At 48.6% G+C, this 14,384-nt stretch overlaps 1 protein-coding gene across 3 annotated transcripts in view; it reads right to left on the bottom strand.

Moving 5' to 3' along the window:
• Positions 1–11,448: 11,448 nt before the first annotated feature.
• The window catches only part of LOC111147529 (ATP binding cassette subfamily C member 5), an 87,831-nt gene continuing 84,895 nt past the window's right edge, over positions 11,449–14,384 (bottom strand). For 2 of the 3 annotated variants that reach the window (XM_022503607.1, XM_022503617.1), the window contains exon 26: positions 12,382–12,886. In XM_022503607.1, coding sequence (XP_022359315.1) covers positions 12,785–12,886 — 102 coding nt within the window. In that variant the 3' untranslated portion in view covers positions 12,382–12,784. Of the gene's footprint in view, positions 12,887–14,384 lie in introns of all 3 variants that reach the window. The other variant, XM_022503597.1, reaches the window with a different exon arrangement.

Here is a 14,384-nt window from a genome sequence, read left to right as displayed (position 1 = left end):
ATCGAGGAGCACAGAGGCCAGAATGGGCAAGATGATGGTGCCCTGCAGAGAGAAGCTGGTGTGGCTCCAAGAGCCTCAGGTGACCCAGCACCTAGCCCTGACAGCGGGCTGAAGTGAGTTCTGAGAACACCCAGTGTGCTGGTGACAGTGGCCCAGGAGCAGTTGGCCTCCAGAAGAATCCGCAGGCAGCACTCCCTGGGTTCCTTTTGTCCAGGCTCACAACGGCAAAGTTGCTGAGCATTACACTTTCGGGGCTAAGGGCCACCTACCTTCATCCTGAAGACCCCCAGCCCAGGTCTAGAGACACAGATGCTGCCACTTATGGACAAGGCCAGCAGCTGTTAGGCATGACCGAAGAGGATCAGGTTCTGCACAGGGCAACATATACAGCGGGCTGGGGGTTGGTAAGGCAAGGAAAAATGGAATGATAGAGAAATAATAAGTAATGAGGCAGAGAGAAGGGAAGGAGACAAAAAAACTTCCCTTTTTGGGACTGTGGGGAGGAGAGCATGAACCCTAATCAGCCTAGCCCCAACCCTAACCCTCTTTAGGACTGGGAAGAGGAAAATTTGAACTCCAGTGCTAGCCCTCACTCTAACCTCAATGAAGTCAGGAATTAGAAGGAGAATCAGCCTGATTAAGTGGGAACAGAAAGGAGCCAAAGGCCCTTTACAGTGCGGGGACTCGTTACCATGTAGCCTTGGGCTAACAGGAAGGTCAAAGTGGAACCGGGATAGAGTCGGCTATGGACCCAGGACCTGGGACACTCAACTGCAGGGGTTCTGAGGAAGCCTTCATACCTCGCAGGTCATTTAACAAACACCACAGAATTAAATCGACTACTCCTGTGGGGACGAGAGGACTGGCAACAGGATTCTTGGTTTTGAGAAAGGTATCTTGGAATTGAAAACAAGAGCAAAAAACTTGGCAGGGTTTGAAGCCCGCTTCTGGACAGAAACAAATAAAGAATGCAGAAATTCAGCTGATGTAAATACTGTCAGAAGGCATTTTCCTTCTCTTTTTCTTTCTTTCTTTTCTTTTCTTTTTTTTTTTTTTAAGTAATCCGTGTGGAGCTTGAACTTACAACCCTGCGATCAAGAATCCCATGTTCTACCAACTGAGCCGGCAAGCTGCCCCTTCCTGGATGTTTTTAGTTGCGCTAATGCAAGCTCAAGGAGGGGCCTGATCTTAGCCATCTGGACCAACAGTCACCAAGAGCCCGTCTCTCTGTGGCTTTAAGGGGAGGGCTTGGGAGGCACACGTTCTTGCTGCTGCATGAGTAAGCTATAGATTTTTATATCCTGATTATAATCCTGGGAATGTCCCCTGTTTTCCCTACCTGGGACAAAGGAACCTGTGCATTACGACACCCATTAATAATCATCTTCAGATGCAGAGGACCTTGAGCAAGATGCTCTTTACCCTCCAGAATTATTTATTTCCTGTTCTGGGTGACATTCCAGATTCCTTGCAAAGTGACTGTCTGGTCTTAGTGCATGCAACAGCCTCAGCGGATAGCCTCTCCGGTATGCAAAAAGGGCAACCCTCCCTCTCTCCCAAATTACAGAGCCATCTGCCTGCTGGGTGCCCCCTGGGGAACTCTGCCAGCTTCTTCCCAGGAAATGGCAGTTTGGAGTTCACAAAAAAATAGAATGAGAAGACTGGCTTGGAGTGCCTCGCTGTGTTAGGGGTTGTTGTTGTTGTTACTCTCACTCAACCTGATGGAATGGTGAGGAATTGTTTAGGAATACCTGTAACATTTACTGAACTGCTGGAAAGCTTTGATTGCTCTTTCAGGAGACATCTCTCACCCAAGTTGCAATAGCGCAGTATTAACTCCAGGCTATTAATGGCCTCCTGGAGCTCTCATCACAGAACAATCTTTAGTATCAAATTGGCAGAAATGTGCTTTTTTTTTTCCTTTTTAGATCTTATTTATTTGAGAGAGAGAGAGCAAGTAAGAGAGAGCATGAGAGGGTAGAAGGTCAGAGGGAGAAGTAGCTGGGAGCCTGATGCAGGACTCAATCCCAGAATTCCAGGATCATGACCTGAGCTGAAGGCAGTCGCTCAACTGACTAAGCCACCCAGGTGCCCAGAAATGTGCTCTTAATAAGAAAATTGATCCCAAATGGCATAAAACAGAACTGAACTCTGATTCCCTCCTTTAAAAAATTATTTTATCTGACAGAGAGAGAGACAGCAAAAGGGGGGACACAAGCAGGAGGAGTGGGAGAGGGAGAAGGAGGCTCACCGCTGAGCAGGGAGCCCAATGCAGGGCTCGATCCCAGAACTCTGGGATCAGGACCCAAGCCAAAGGCAGACGCTTAACTGACTGAACCACAAAGGTGCCCCTGATTTCCTCCTTTTTTTTTTTTAAGGTTTATTTATTTATTTTATTTTATTATTTTTTCTTTTTTTTTAAATATTTTATTTATTTATTTGACAGAGATCACAAGTAGGCAGAGAGGCAGGTGGTGGGGGTGGGGGAAGCGGGCTCCCCGCTGAGCAGAGAGCCCGATGCGGGGCTCAATCCTAGGACCCTGAGATCATGACCTGAGCCAAAGGCAGAGGCTTAACCCACTGAGCCACCCAGTCACCCCATTAAGATTTATTTATTTAGAGAGGAAGAGGAAGGGGGGGTGCAGGGGGAGGGAGAGAGAATCCTCAAAGAGACTCCCCTCTGAGCGTAGAGCCTGACAAGGGGCTGGATCCCAGGACCCTGAGATCACGACCTGAGCCAAAATCAAGAGTCGGAGGCTCAACCAACTGAACCACCCAGGTGCCCCAGATTCCCTCCTTTTTAACTTGACCTAACCTGACACAGCTTTTAGACCATCAGGGCCCAGGGCCTCTTGCCATGCCAACAGCAAGATGAGCTGATGCCATGGTCTGTGGTCTTGTACTCACATTCTAGTAGACATTTGCCAAACTTGCTGAACTTGTTGGCCAGTTACTGCCAAGAACAGTTCAGTAGTAGCCAGTCTGGCAGACCAGTGGACAATGCAAAACATCTCTGTTCAACGTATCGGCTCAGTTACTTCCCTAGAGAGGCATTTTTGGAGCAACAGGAATGACAGTGAACATGGTGGAAAGAGCAAAAACTTTGGAATGAGAGGGACATGAATTTGAAACTCAAGTCAGTTACTGTGTGTTTGGGGCACTTACTTGAGCTCTCTAACCTGGTTCCCTATCTTTTAAAACAAGAGTAACAGTAACAGCAACTTCTAAAGGACAGCATTGCTAAGAAGAAGAAACATGTGAGAGCCCCTAGGAGGGCTCAGTCAGTTAAACCTCCGACTCTTGGTTTTGGCTCAGGCCACGATCTCAGGGTCCTGGGATGGAGCTCTGCCTTGGGCTCTGTGCTCAGTGGGTAGACTGCTTGGGATTCTCTCTCTACCTCTCCCTCTGACCCCACTCTCAAATAAATAAAAAATCTTTAAAAAGAAGAAGAAGAAGGATGAGGAGGAGAAGGTGGAGGAGAAGGAAGAGGATAAAGAGGAGGAGGAGGAGAAGGAGAAGAGGGAGGAGAAGGAGAAGAGGGAGGAGAAGGAGGAGAAGGACATAGAGGCCAAAAAAGAAAGCAGAAGATGAGCTGAAAACCCAGTTTTGCTGACTCCCGGTACAGTGCTCATCTCACTGCATGAGGAGCGTGGGGATCAGGCATCTAGTATACTCAACCAAAACTTAAAAATTTAGTCAACATTGATTGAGAGCTGACTATTTTCAAGGGGAAGAGAAGAGTCTCCTGCCCTCCAGAATTCTCAACAGCCATTCATCTCTGGCTTAGATTTCAAACTCCACTCAACACAATAGAAGCCCTCCAACTGATGGGATCCACCTGCCCTAGAAGTGGATTAGGGTAGCAGCTGTTCTTTGTGTCTGCCCGTTCCCCCCATCTCCCATCCCAAATGGCTTTTTTTTTTTAAAGATTTTATTTAGTTATTTGACGGAGAGAGAGAGAGACATCACAAGTAGGTAGGGAGGCGGGCAGAGAGAGAGGGGGAAGCAGGCTCCCCGCTGAGCAGAGGCCGGATATGGGGCTTGATTCCAAGACCCTGAGACCATGACTCGAGCCGAAGGCAGAGGCTTTAACCCGCTGAGCCACCCAGGTGCCCCAAATCGCTTTTCAGAAAATTCCTTCCATCCACACATAGTGCTCCCCCCAGGCAGGGTTCTCTTAGTTTTCCTTGTGGTGTGACATTCATGGGGCAGTGTGTTTCTACTGCCTCAGAATCCTCTTCTGGGCAGAGGTAGGCTCTGCACAGTCTTTACCTTCAATTTTTGCAATCCCCCAACAATCTTGCATTTGACAGGTGGGGAAACTGAAGCTCAAGGCCACAGAGCTAGTGAGTGGCAGGACCAATGTCTGATGCCACTTCCTGCCTTCTAGTGGCCCTGGACTGAGAGGGAGGCTCATCTGTCTACCGCATCAGGGCCTCCAATTGAGGACGGAATTACCACCTATAGCAGTGTCTCTGGGGGCAACTGAAAGCTTAGCTGCCACAGGTTTCCTCGGATGGGAAGGCGAAGGAGCCAGGAGGACGTGCCCTTTCCAAGAAAAGGTGCCAAGTCTCCAGAGCAGGAAGGCAACATGAGTAAAGCCAGCCCGCTGAGCAGAGGCTCCATGATGGGCCTGCACCCCCCACACCCCTCTGCTTCCCGGTGCTAGGGCTCCCAGTGGAATACAGCCTGCTCCTTAGTCCCCTCTGGCCACTCTCCTTACTCACCCAGTGCTCTCAGGCAGCATCATGGACGGACACAAGTTCCCGGAGTCTTTCCCAATGGAGTAAATCCATTTGGCCATGCCAGTCACACCCAGGCCCTGCTGCTCAGCCTGGGACAGGTGGGGATAACTTCACTCCCCCAGCGGCCTCACCTCTGGCCCATGGAGCTCGACCCTCATCGGGCTCCTTTCAGCCTCTGCCTGGGAGTCTCAGCGGACTCCATGGGTCAGCTCAGCAAGGGATGGGGGGCAGCCCCTGGAGTGTTGTTGTCTCCCCTCGGGATAGGCTACTCCTGCTCAGTATGACAAAACCTGAGCTCATGCTTCTGCTCTCTTCTGACCTCCCTGGAGGCCTCACCAGCATCCCAGTCACCATCCTCCACCCACTGCCAAGCTCGGGGCAGGCTCAGACTCTTCATTTGTCCGGGGTCCCCACATTTGTTGGTAGTCAAGTTCTGTAGCCTTTATTTTTGTTTCAGTTGTCCCAGAGCCAGACTGCTGGGTCGAGATCCTAGCTCTTCTCTTACGAGGTGAGTGATCACAGGCAAGTCATTCAGCCTCCGCTTGCCTTGGTTTTCTCATCCGGACAAATGAGAAAGCCTCCTAACCCACAGAACTCTACCCATCCCAGCGCTGGCAGGTGGGCTCAAGTTGAGTCAATGGAGGAGAATTTAATAAAGAGGTCATTTACCAAGATGTGTGGGCAGTGATTAGGGGAACCACAAAGCACAGTGCCGTGCTCAAGGCTAGCCGCAGTGGAGAGCCTCTTCCTCTTAAGGCTTGAAGAGTCAAGGAACATTGCTGAGTACACAGTTTCAGTGTGGGCAGATGGAAAGTTCTGGAGATGGTTGCCGGTGATGGTTGCACACCAAGGTGAACATACTTAATGCCACTTGAACTGTAGCCATAAGTGATGGGGTCTGTGATCAAAGGAGCGAGACTGATACAATGCGAAGGTCAAGCAAAGCTTTATTTCGCTGGGGCTGTCTCCTACAGAGAGAGCGATGAGCCCCAGCTTCACAGACTAGCTTTTATAGAGCAAAGGCCATGTGATTGAGCCTGGCCAATGAGATTGTCTCCACCTGACCTGACCCTTCCTTGTGTATGGGCTCTGTTATCAGGGACTGGTTGACCATATTTTACTGGTTTCCCAGACTTGCTTTTAAGTAAGTTCCTGGGGCGGGGGGGTGGGGCAGGGTTAGTTTAAGTTTTACTGGACAAACAACAAAATGGCTATTTAACCGAGATGGAGTCACTCTGGCTAAGTAGGCCCCTACAATAAGAATTTAAAATGGTTAATTTTGTGTTGTGTATATTTTATTACTTTTTTAAAAGAAAGTTAAAGCACAGGGGTGTTGGAGGAAACTTCCCCGAGCTGGGTGGAGAGGGTCATGGGCAAGAGCTCTGGCCTTTGGTAGTAGGATGCAGTGGGGTTGATGGCAATTCTGCAGGGATGAGTGTCCCATCCTCACTCTCCTTCCCTCTCTGAGCTCTGTCAGTGCCTCCTACCGGTCACATCCAGTTAGCAGCCGGAGGGTAAGAGATCCCATTCTACAATGGTGCAGTTCCTTTGGAAACAGTTCCTCAAATGGCTAATCATAGGGTTAACATATGACCCAGCAATTCCACTGCTGGCTACACAATGACAAGAAATGAGAATATGTGTTTACACAGAAACCTGTACACATATGTTTATAGCAGCATTATTGATAACGTCCAAAAAGTGGAAACAACCCAAGTGTCTATCAGCTGATGAGTGGAGAAGTTAAATGTGGGGTAATCATACAGTGGAATATTATTTGGCAACAAAAAAAGAAGGAAGTACTGATACATGCAACAGCATGGACAAACCTGAAAACATGAGGCTAAGTGAAGAAGCCAAACACAAAGAACATATTGCATGATTCCATTTGCATGAAATGTCCAGCATAGGCAAAGCTATGGAGGCAGAAAGGAAATAGGGGGATTAGAGGACATTCCATGGAAGTGTCATGGGTAATGGTCCGTGCTTGTAACAGTATTTGTTACTGCTGCCATTCCCACAACACTGCTTCCTGTTTGTTAGAAGCTGCCTTCCACTCTTCAACAAATCATGTTCCTTCTTCTTCATAACGTTGTTTCAGAAACTTCTCCCCTCCGAGAGCTTCTCTAGTCAACCCCATCCATCCCTCACCACTTCCTCCCAACATGCCAGCCCTCTCCCACAGCAGTCCTTGCCTTTTATTCCTTGGCTCTGTTGTCTCCGTTTTGTGTCTATGCCTTCTTTTCCACGATATGACAAGCTCCTAAAACTGAGCACCAAGCCTCCCTTTCTTCTGGTTTCTCCAGATGTGTCACCCAATTGCTCAGTCCTGAGTTGCCATTGAGCGATGTGGGCTCACTGACAGGACTTGGTGGCCCCCAGGATCCAATCCCATAGTGCACAACCTTCCTCTGTGTGAGTACACCAAGCTTCTACATGGGGCTCCTTTCGCATACACCCAGACTCTTTGACCACTTCCTCTCCCCACTGCTGTGTGAGCTACTCGAGGCCAGTGACCATTCTCAACGGAAATATGTAACCTAGAATACCGCTCATGTCTTCAATTTAATTCAGATGGTTTGGCAGGTTGGGTACATGTGGATGGTAGTTTTGGGGTTGCTGGTGGTTGTGAGGGTTTTGTCGAGGTGTTAGCACAGATGAAAGTAGTTGGGCAGTGGCCGTGATGGTGACTGTTTTTGGAGATGGCAGTAGCATAGAAAGAGGGGTCTGTTGTCTGCCTTGTGACCTCGCTGACCACATTCCTTTTGGTTTCAGCTCTTGTCTCAGTATCTTGGCCACGAATATTGTCCAGAGCCTCCTCAAAATCAGCTATATATATAATCAGCATCTGAGGCCTTTTCTTTGAGTTGCAGAAATACATTACCCTAGTGGGAAACTTGCCTGCTCAACGCTCCCCGGTGTGTTAAGCTTTAAACTTGCCCTCTTCCCTCTCCTGCCCAAAGTCCCACTGTCTGGCTGCTGAGGGTGGGATGTGGTTCCTAAGCCAGATACATCCAGCACACAGGGCCAGATGGCCACTGGATTCCAGGGATGGCAGATCCAGGGACACAGATCTGGAATGGAAGCCCCAGCAGGGTACCAACCCTTTCTTCACTGCTTGGCCAAGGCCCTTGGTATCAGACTGTGAGGTATGGGCTCCCAAGTGAGATGGTGGAGGTGGGCCACAAGGTCCCCACTTAAAGGAAAGCCCCCACGCAGGGTATGTCTGACCCTCTGGCAAGCAGCCCACCCTCAAGGGGCACCTTACCAGGCAGTCTCTGTGAGTCTAGCCATCACCACCACCCAAGCCATGGGGCTGTCTGTTTTCTCTCTCAAACTCTAGGCCAAGGATGGATAAAACACAGACCCTCTCCTGGTCCTCTAGGAACTACTCAAGTCAATAAGATGTCTTGGCTAAGCACCTTACCCACATGAGGTATTTTCTCATCAAATTTCTAAACCAGGTCTCTCTACAACACTGTGAAGAAAGTTACTGCTTCCACTTTACAAAGGAAAGACCAACTCACCCAACTCACCCAAGGACGATGAGTTGGTCTAATAATCCAGGTCTTCTGTTTCTACATTCAGTTTTTTCACTCCACAGCTGCCTCCCAGGTGGGATAGGCCAGCATACTCAAAAAGAAGTTTGCTAAAGCCTAAAACAGGTGTGAGACACTCACAGTTAGTTCTGCTTCCAGAGGTTCTGATGAAGCTGTAGAAGCCTCCTGTGCAAGGCCTTGCCTTGCCCCAGGAGTACCTTTGCATCCTGCCTGATGCTGTACCCAGAAACCCCTTCTTCAAAGCTGAAATGCCCTTTCCTCTCCTCCTCCCTTCTCTGCCCACAGGCCCCCTGCCAGACCCCCTTCTGTGGCCCTTGGAGAAACAGTATATAAGGACAACATATCCCAGCCTCCGCCCAGGGGCCTGTGCCCCAGGCAGGAGCCATTTCCGGTACCACACTGCCCCCCACTGTAGATCTCTCAGCTCCCTCCTCGTAAATGGGGCTCAGGGTCTTTTTCCTACCGCTAGATCTACCCAAATCCTGTGCCAAATCCAAGCTCAGCGTCTGAAGGATGTTCCATCCCACCCCCACATCTCTACCCACTATGAACGGGACAGAAGTATCAGGAGATATAGAAATCCCTAGAGATGGATGAAATAAGAGGTGTGGCAGGAGAGGTCCCCAAACTTATCTTCATACACCTAAACAAACAGGGGCTTTTCTTTCTTATGTTTGTGTTTAACTTGCACATGTGCCCAGTGTCTCCTGGGAGTGACTGCAAGTAAAACGAGGTGACCTGACTGCCTCTGGATGGTTAGGGAAAGTCCCAAGGGACTGTAGCTATTACTAGCGAGGGTTGGGGTCCCTAACCAAGGGAGGGCTTAAAGACTCAGACACCATATCCAGGGGACCAGGCGAAGGCCAGTGCTAGAGGACATGGCACTATTGGCACGTTTCATTACTCACTGTGCCTTCTTTCACTCTTCTAAGTATCCCAGGTTGACTGCCCCCCATAAACACTGTACAGCTGCTGACTCTGGTCTCCAGGCTTTGTAGAAGGGGAAATGATGATGTGACATCTGACAGTTTGCAGTGAACTTGGTGTCTAGAATTCTGCTGAGTGTTCAGTGAATTTCCCACAGAGAGCTGCTTTCTTTCAACCTCAGCTTTTGGGGGGGGGGGGCAGCCCTTTTAAAGACCAAGCTGAGTAGCAGGATACTACTAAGCACCTATTATACCTGAAACATAATATTTAAGCCAGGAATGACTAGGTATACAATGATTTAATGCCTTTATGAAGTTTATATTCATGGGCAGAAATACAAGAAAATAATCAGTTACAATATGCAAAGAAAAAGGAAATAAAAAGAAGAAAATTTAAAAATAATAAAAACAAGTAAGCAAAGGGTTGTAGGAACCTAGAGGAATCTGAAGAGAAAGGCTTGTAGAGGAGATGATAGTTGACCTGAGTTTAAAAAGAAAAGTTTTATATATTTATTTACTTACTTACTTAAAGTGCACTCTATGCCCAATATGGGGCTTGAACTCATGACCCCAAGGTCGAGTCTCATGCTCTACTGGCTGAGCCAGTCAGGTGCCCCAAAACATGGCTTTTTTAAACAAGAGAGGATTGGGGCTCCTGGGTGGTACCGTCGGTTAGGCATCTGACTCTTCATTTCAGTCCAGGTCATGATCTCAGGGTTCTGAGATCAAGCTCTGTCTCAGGCTCTGCTTGGTGATTGCTTGAGATTACCCCCTCCCTCTCCCTCTGCCCCTCCCCTGCTCTCAAACAAACAGAGAGGACCAATAGATTCCAGGCTAATATTCAAGACTTAAAGGTTTCACGGTGGCCTGTTTTTAGGAACACTGAGTAGAAATGGAGGGTTGGAACCAAATAATGGACAACCTGAATGCTAAGCTAAAGAACATGGGCTGTTATAGGCAACTGTCCCCTGAAGATTTTTGGCGGAAAGCCTTTGACCAGCTTGTACTTTGGATCAGCATTTCGACAGGAGCATGTACAATGGTCTGGAGGACCATAAGGGCAGGGTTATGAGCTGTAGCTACAATATGAGAAAAAGAAGGGGGTGGGCCTTGATGAGGGCAGAGAGAGAAGGCGGTGGTGGTGATGCGTAGGACACATTTATCTGGAAGGGTCAGGAGAGCTGAACTAATGCCAGGGTTCTAGTCTGGAAGGCTATGGAGGCCATGAGACTGCTCACTCAGATAAGGAGCACTGTTCAGCTTTTGAGAGGCTGTCCGAGGCACTTAGAAGATGCTAGTGGAGGCGCGCAGCACTAAGGAGACAGGCCAGGCCTGTGCCTGTAGGAGTGAAAGATCCACGGGGGAGAGCAAAGGCCAGGGGCAGAAGGCCTCCGTTTAAGGAGCAAAGCAGGGTGAGAAAGGTGAGGGAGACCAAGAGATAGGACCCTGTTACCTTCTTGGAAGGTAAATCCAGGGAATCAAAAAAAACGGACTGTTTACCTTAGTGCTTAGTCCAACAGAACAGCCTGCAATGATGGGAATGTTCCATTCCTGCTCCCTCCAGGACCATAGCCACAGGTCACATGCACCCACCAAGCACTTGTCATGTGATAAGGACAAACTGCGTTTTAACTTCAGAGTCAGCCCCCTGAACTTTTAAGACAGTAGTTTACAAAAATGGCTAGACGTAAGACAGATTTCCGCGGATGGTTGGCAGAAGCAACACAAATAGTTTAAAAGTGTTCTTGGCTTCATTCGACACAGTATCTTGAGAAACTTTAGAATGAGTGCCTTTGGAATGGTACTTAATTCTCAATGAGTTCCTCTGAATGAACTGGCTGAAAGGGCAACTGCATTGTTTGAATTGCTGAGAATTCTCAACAAACTGCTCATCTGAATTCTATTTCACCACAATGGCCCACCTCCTTCCAGACGTTCACCCTTCCCACCCTCACCTCTTATCAGCAGCACAGGAGCTCCGTCTGGAGACCGCGCCCAGGGAACACAGGCTTAAGGCACTAAAGCCCACTGTGAGGATTCCAGGCACGCTGGGCCCACACCCAGCTGGTTCTGCAACCAGCTCTGTCACTGGACTTCCCAGCAGGTAACCCCATCATTGCATATTCAGAGCCCAGGCTCTTGTACCTCAAGCCATTCACAGACATCTTGCTCCCTTCCCAGAAAACAGTTTTATACACCAAGAGTTTTACAAAATCCAAAATAATTTTATTCACTTTTTCAGATTTTTGCTTCCACGAGGTGTTCAGCAAACATGCTAAGGCGACAGAATGTCTAGTTGGTCACGACATGCAACGCTGACCAATCGGTTGATGACAGCAGCGACCACACCCACCTGAGCTACTGGTCCCACAGCACAAAGGGGGTTTGCGGGAACACGCGGAACCACACAGCGATCAGCAACCTGAGGTAGGTCTCTTTACAGTACAAAAAACTTCTACACCAGTGTGAGACACTGATTAGCAAGAGCTGCTTAAAGTCGCAGACTTTGGAGAGAGACAGACTGTGTGACAACTGCAGTGAGAGAGAACAGACCCACAAACTCCTGAACCCTGTCACTGAACTGTGGAGGCGTGGGACCAGGCAAATGACAAAGTACCACCGACGAAAGCAGCAGCCGGCCTGGGGCTTTGGAGCCAGCAGGTGTGGGAGCTGGAGAGCTCTGTGCAGTGGCCAGCATTTGGGAACCTGAGGCAGTGGGACACTCTGTGAACAGACTTGATTCTCGTTAAGAAACAACAGCAAAAAGAGGAAGGCAGGAAAGAGACTCCCCCTGTCCACGGAATGTTCTGTGATTCTCATTCCTGACGGAGGGAGTGAAAAGGGGGCTGGGGCTCTGCCCCACTGCTCTCCTGACAGAAACAGTGAATGACAACAGGACAGAAAGCAGGAGCCCTGAGAATTCACGGCGCTCTGCGTGGCCTCCAACAGCCCTGTCCACCCCCCCCACCGGGTGTGGCTGTGAGGAGGTGCAAGGGGGCCACCAGAGGGCCCACTATTGCCACACCTCTTCCTTCTGGACGCCCAGAGAACTCAGCACCGTGAAACCACCAGCTGAAGAACAGAATGCTACCCTTCCTACAATCTAATAGCAAAATCAGATCTCTAGTACAGCAAACTGTACAAAAATGATAGAAAGGAATTTGCACTGTTATCAGGACAGTGCTAATTTTAATATAAAATAAACAGCTTACATTTTCACTGTAAATATAGGCTATGTACAGAATTATATATAGATATAGCTACACGTATAAAGCTTCATTATAGGCCTCTGATACATTTATAATAACGGTTCCCTGAACCCTTTAGAGTGCAATTAAGAACAAAAACTAAATTTTGTTTATATGAATATGGAATAAATACAATAATCAAAATAGGACTCTCCCTAAAATTGAAACACACAAGCCAATCCTGAACTACTGTGCGAAAGATAAAACTGGGAAAGGCAAGGTTTCGGCAGGAGGAGGCGATGAGGGGCCCGCCCAAGGCAGGGAATGGCAATGCTCCAAGGAAAAGAGACGGCGGCAGGGAGGAGTTAGCCCTTGACAGCGACCTTGTTCTCCACGGCGGCAAACATGGCATAGAACCGGGAGCTGTCATTGGACAGAAGGACTGATGGGGTGTCGAACTCCACCACCTGCAAAGGAAGGAGACACGTCACTTGGGATCATGCAAGAACCACAGCCAAGAAGGAGATAAACCCCAAAGCCCCCTGGGGACAGAATCACAGTGACAATTCCATGAAGTTCTGCCATGCCCCAGTGGGTTCCACTTTTGTTTTTTTCTTTCTGCTAACCACGGTGTAAAGGACAGGTTAGGGAAAAAGACATCCAGACCTCCCTCACATAAATCTCAGGGAGAAAAAAAATTGCAGCGCAAGTCAAGGGCATAGTAGGCAAATGTCATCTTGTACAAACTGATCCTAACCTATAGATGGAAAAAGAACAGCTCAGAATACCCAGCTGGCAGAATAAAAAAAAGGAAGTAAGAGATCTAGTCAGTCACTTATCCACTCCTTTGATGGACTTCTGTGCAGCCATAAAAATCCTATTGCAGCAAAAAATGGAACAATATGTTGGTATAGCCTGGCTTCCATAAAAAAGGCACTTTCACCTACTCACTTTCCCAGCCTTTCTTGCTATAGGGCCAAGGCCTGTGGCACAGCCTTGACCAAGGAGAAATCTCTGGGCACTTCTAGGAAAGGCTGCTCTGCCTGGTGGATACAGGCAGAGGACAAAGTTCGCTTCCCTAGGCCTGGCTACGTGAGGCTATGACAGTGGGTGCTACGCAGACAGCCTGGCCCTGGAGGGGGAGGGGAGGTGGGTACCGGCTGGAGGCTAACGCAGACCCTGACGGCGCTGAGCTGCTGAAGAACCAGCCATTTGGCCTCCTGCTGTAGGATGACAGTCTCCTGCCGTCCAAGCCTCTTCTGTTCTGCTACTGTGTGTCTGCTGAAGAGCACATCCTATCCACTAGAGTCTATGCTTAGTATTAGAGATGCATGAAACAGGCTGGCAGGGGCAAACGGATGTCCCCGGTGAGGGAAAGGACTCATTTTATTTTTGCCTTTACGCTTTTTTCATGTTTTTCAGGCTGTCCTCTAATGATAAGGAAATTTTAGTTCACAAGAAACAAAAATGAAGGGACGGGTAGAGTTCCTCATAGAGAGCCAATCAATCCCCATTCCAAAACACTAAGCCACTCATAGAAACAGAGTGGTCTAGATGTGGGTCTTTAAGAAAGAATTTCCCGGACAGTGTTCTTGGCCCCCTCCGCTTTATACATTCTACTTAATACCTATGTACAGAGTAGTAGCTGCCTGTACTGAGTGTGAATTAGAATCTCAGTAAACATTTAGGATAATGTAAAGACAGTAGCAAAACCCGCCAATGTTCACATAATTTCAAGATGAGGAGAAAAACCGTGAACTCCTATGTCTCTCAAACTCAGTTCTGAGGCCCAGCCTCCATCTGTTGTAGTAACTGTTTTCCTCAGGACTTCTCCATAGACAGAGGGACGGGGCGGTCGGGCTGTGTAAAGCACTGGCTTTGGTGTCGCCGGCCTAGCTCAGTTCCTGTTCTCTCCCTTCCTGTGGACCAGAGATAGGTTCAGTTCCCTGAGCCCACGTTCTCTTC

Source organism: Enhydra lutris, unplaced genomic scaffold (assembly GCF_002288905.1).
Source record: "Enhydra lutris kenyoni isolate GAN:26980312 unplaced genomic scaffold, ASM228890v2 scaffoldscaffold2, whole genome shotgun sequence".
NCBI lineage: Eukaryota > Metazoa > Chordata > Mammalia > Carnivora > Mustelidae > Enhydra > Enhydra lutris.
The sequence above is the reverse complement of the archived record's forward strand: the minus strand, read 5'-3'. Positions and strand labels throughout refer to the sequence as shown.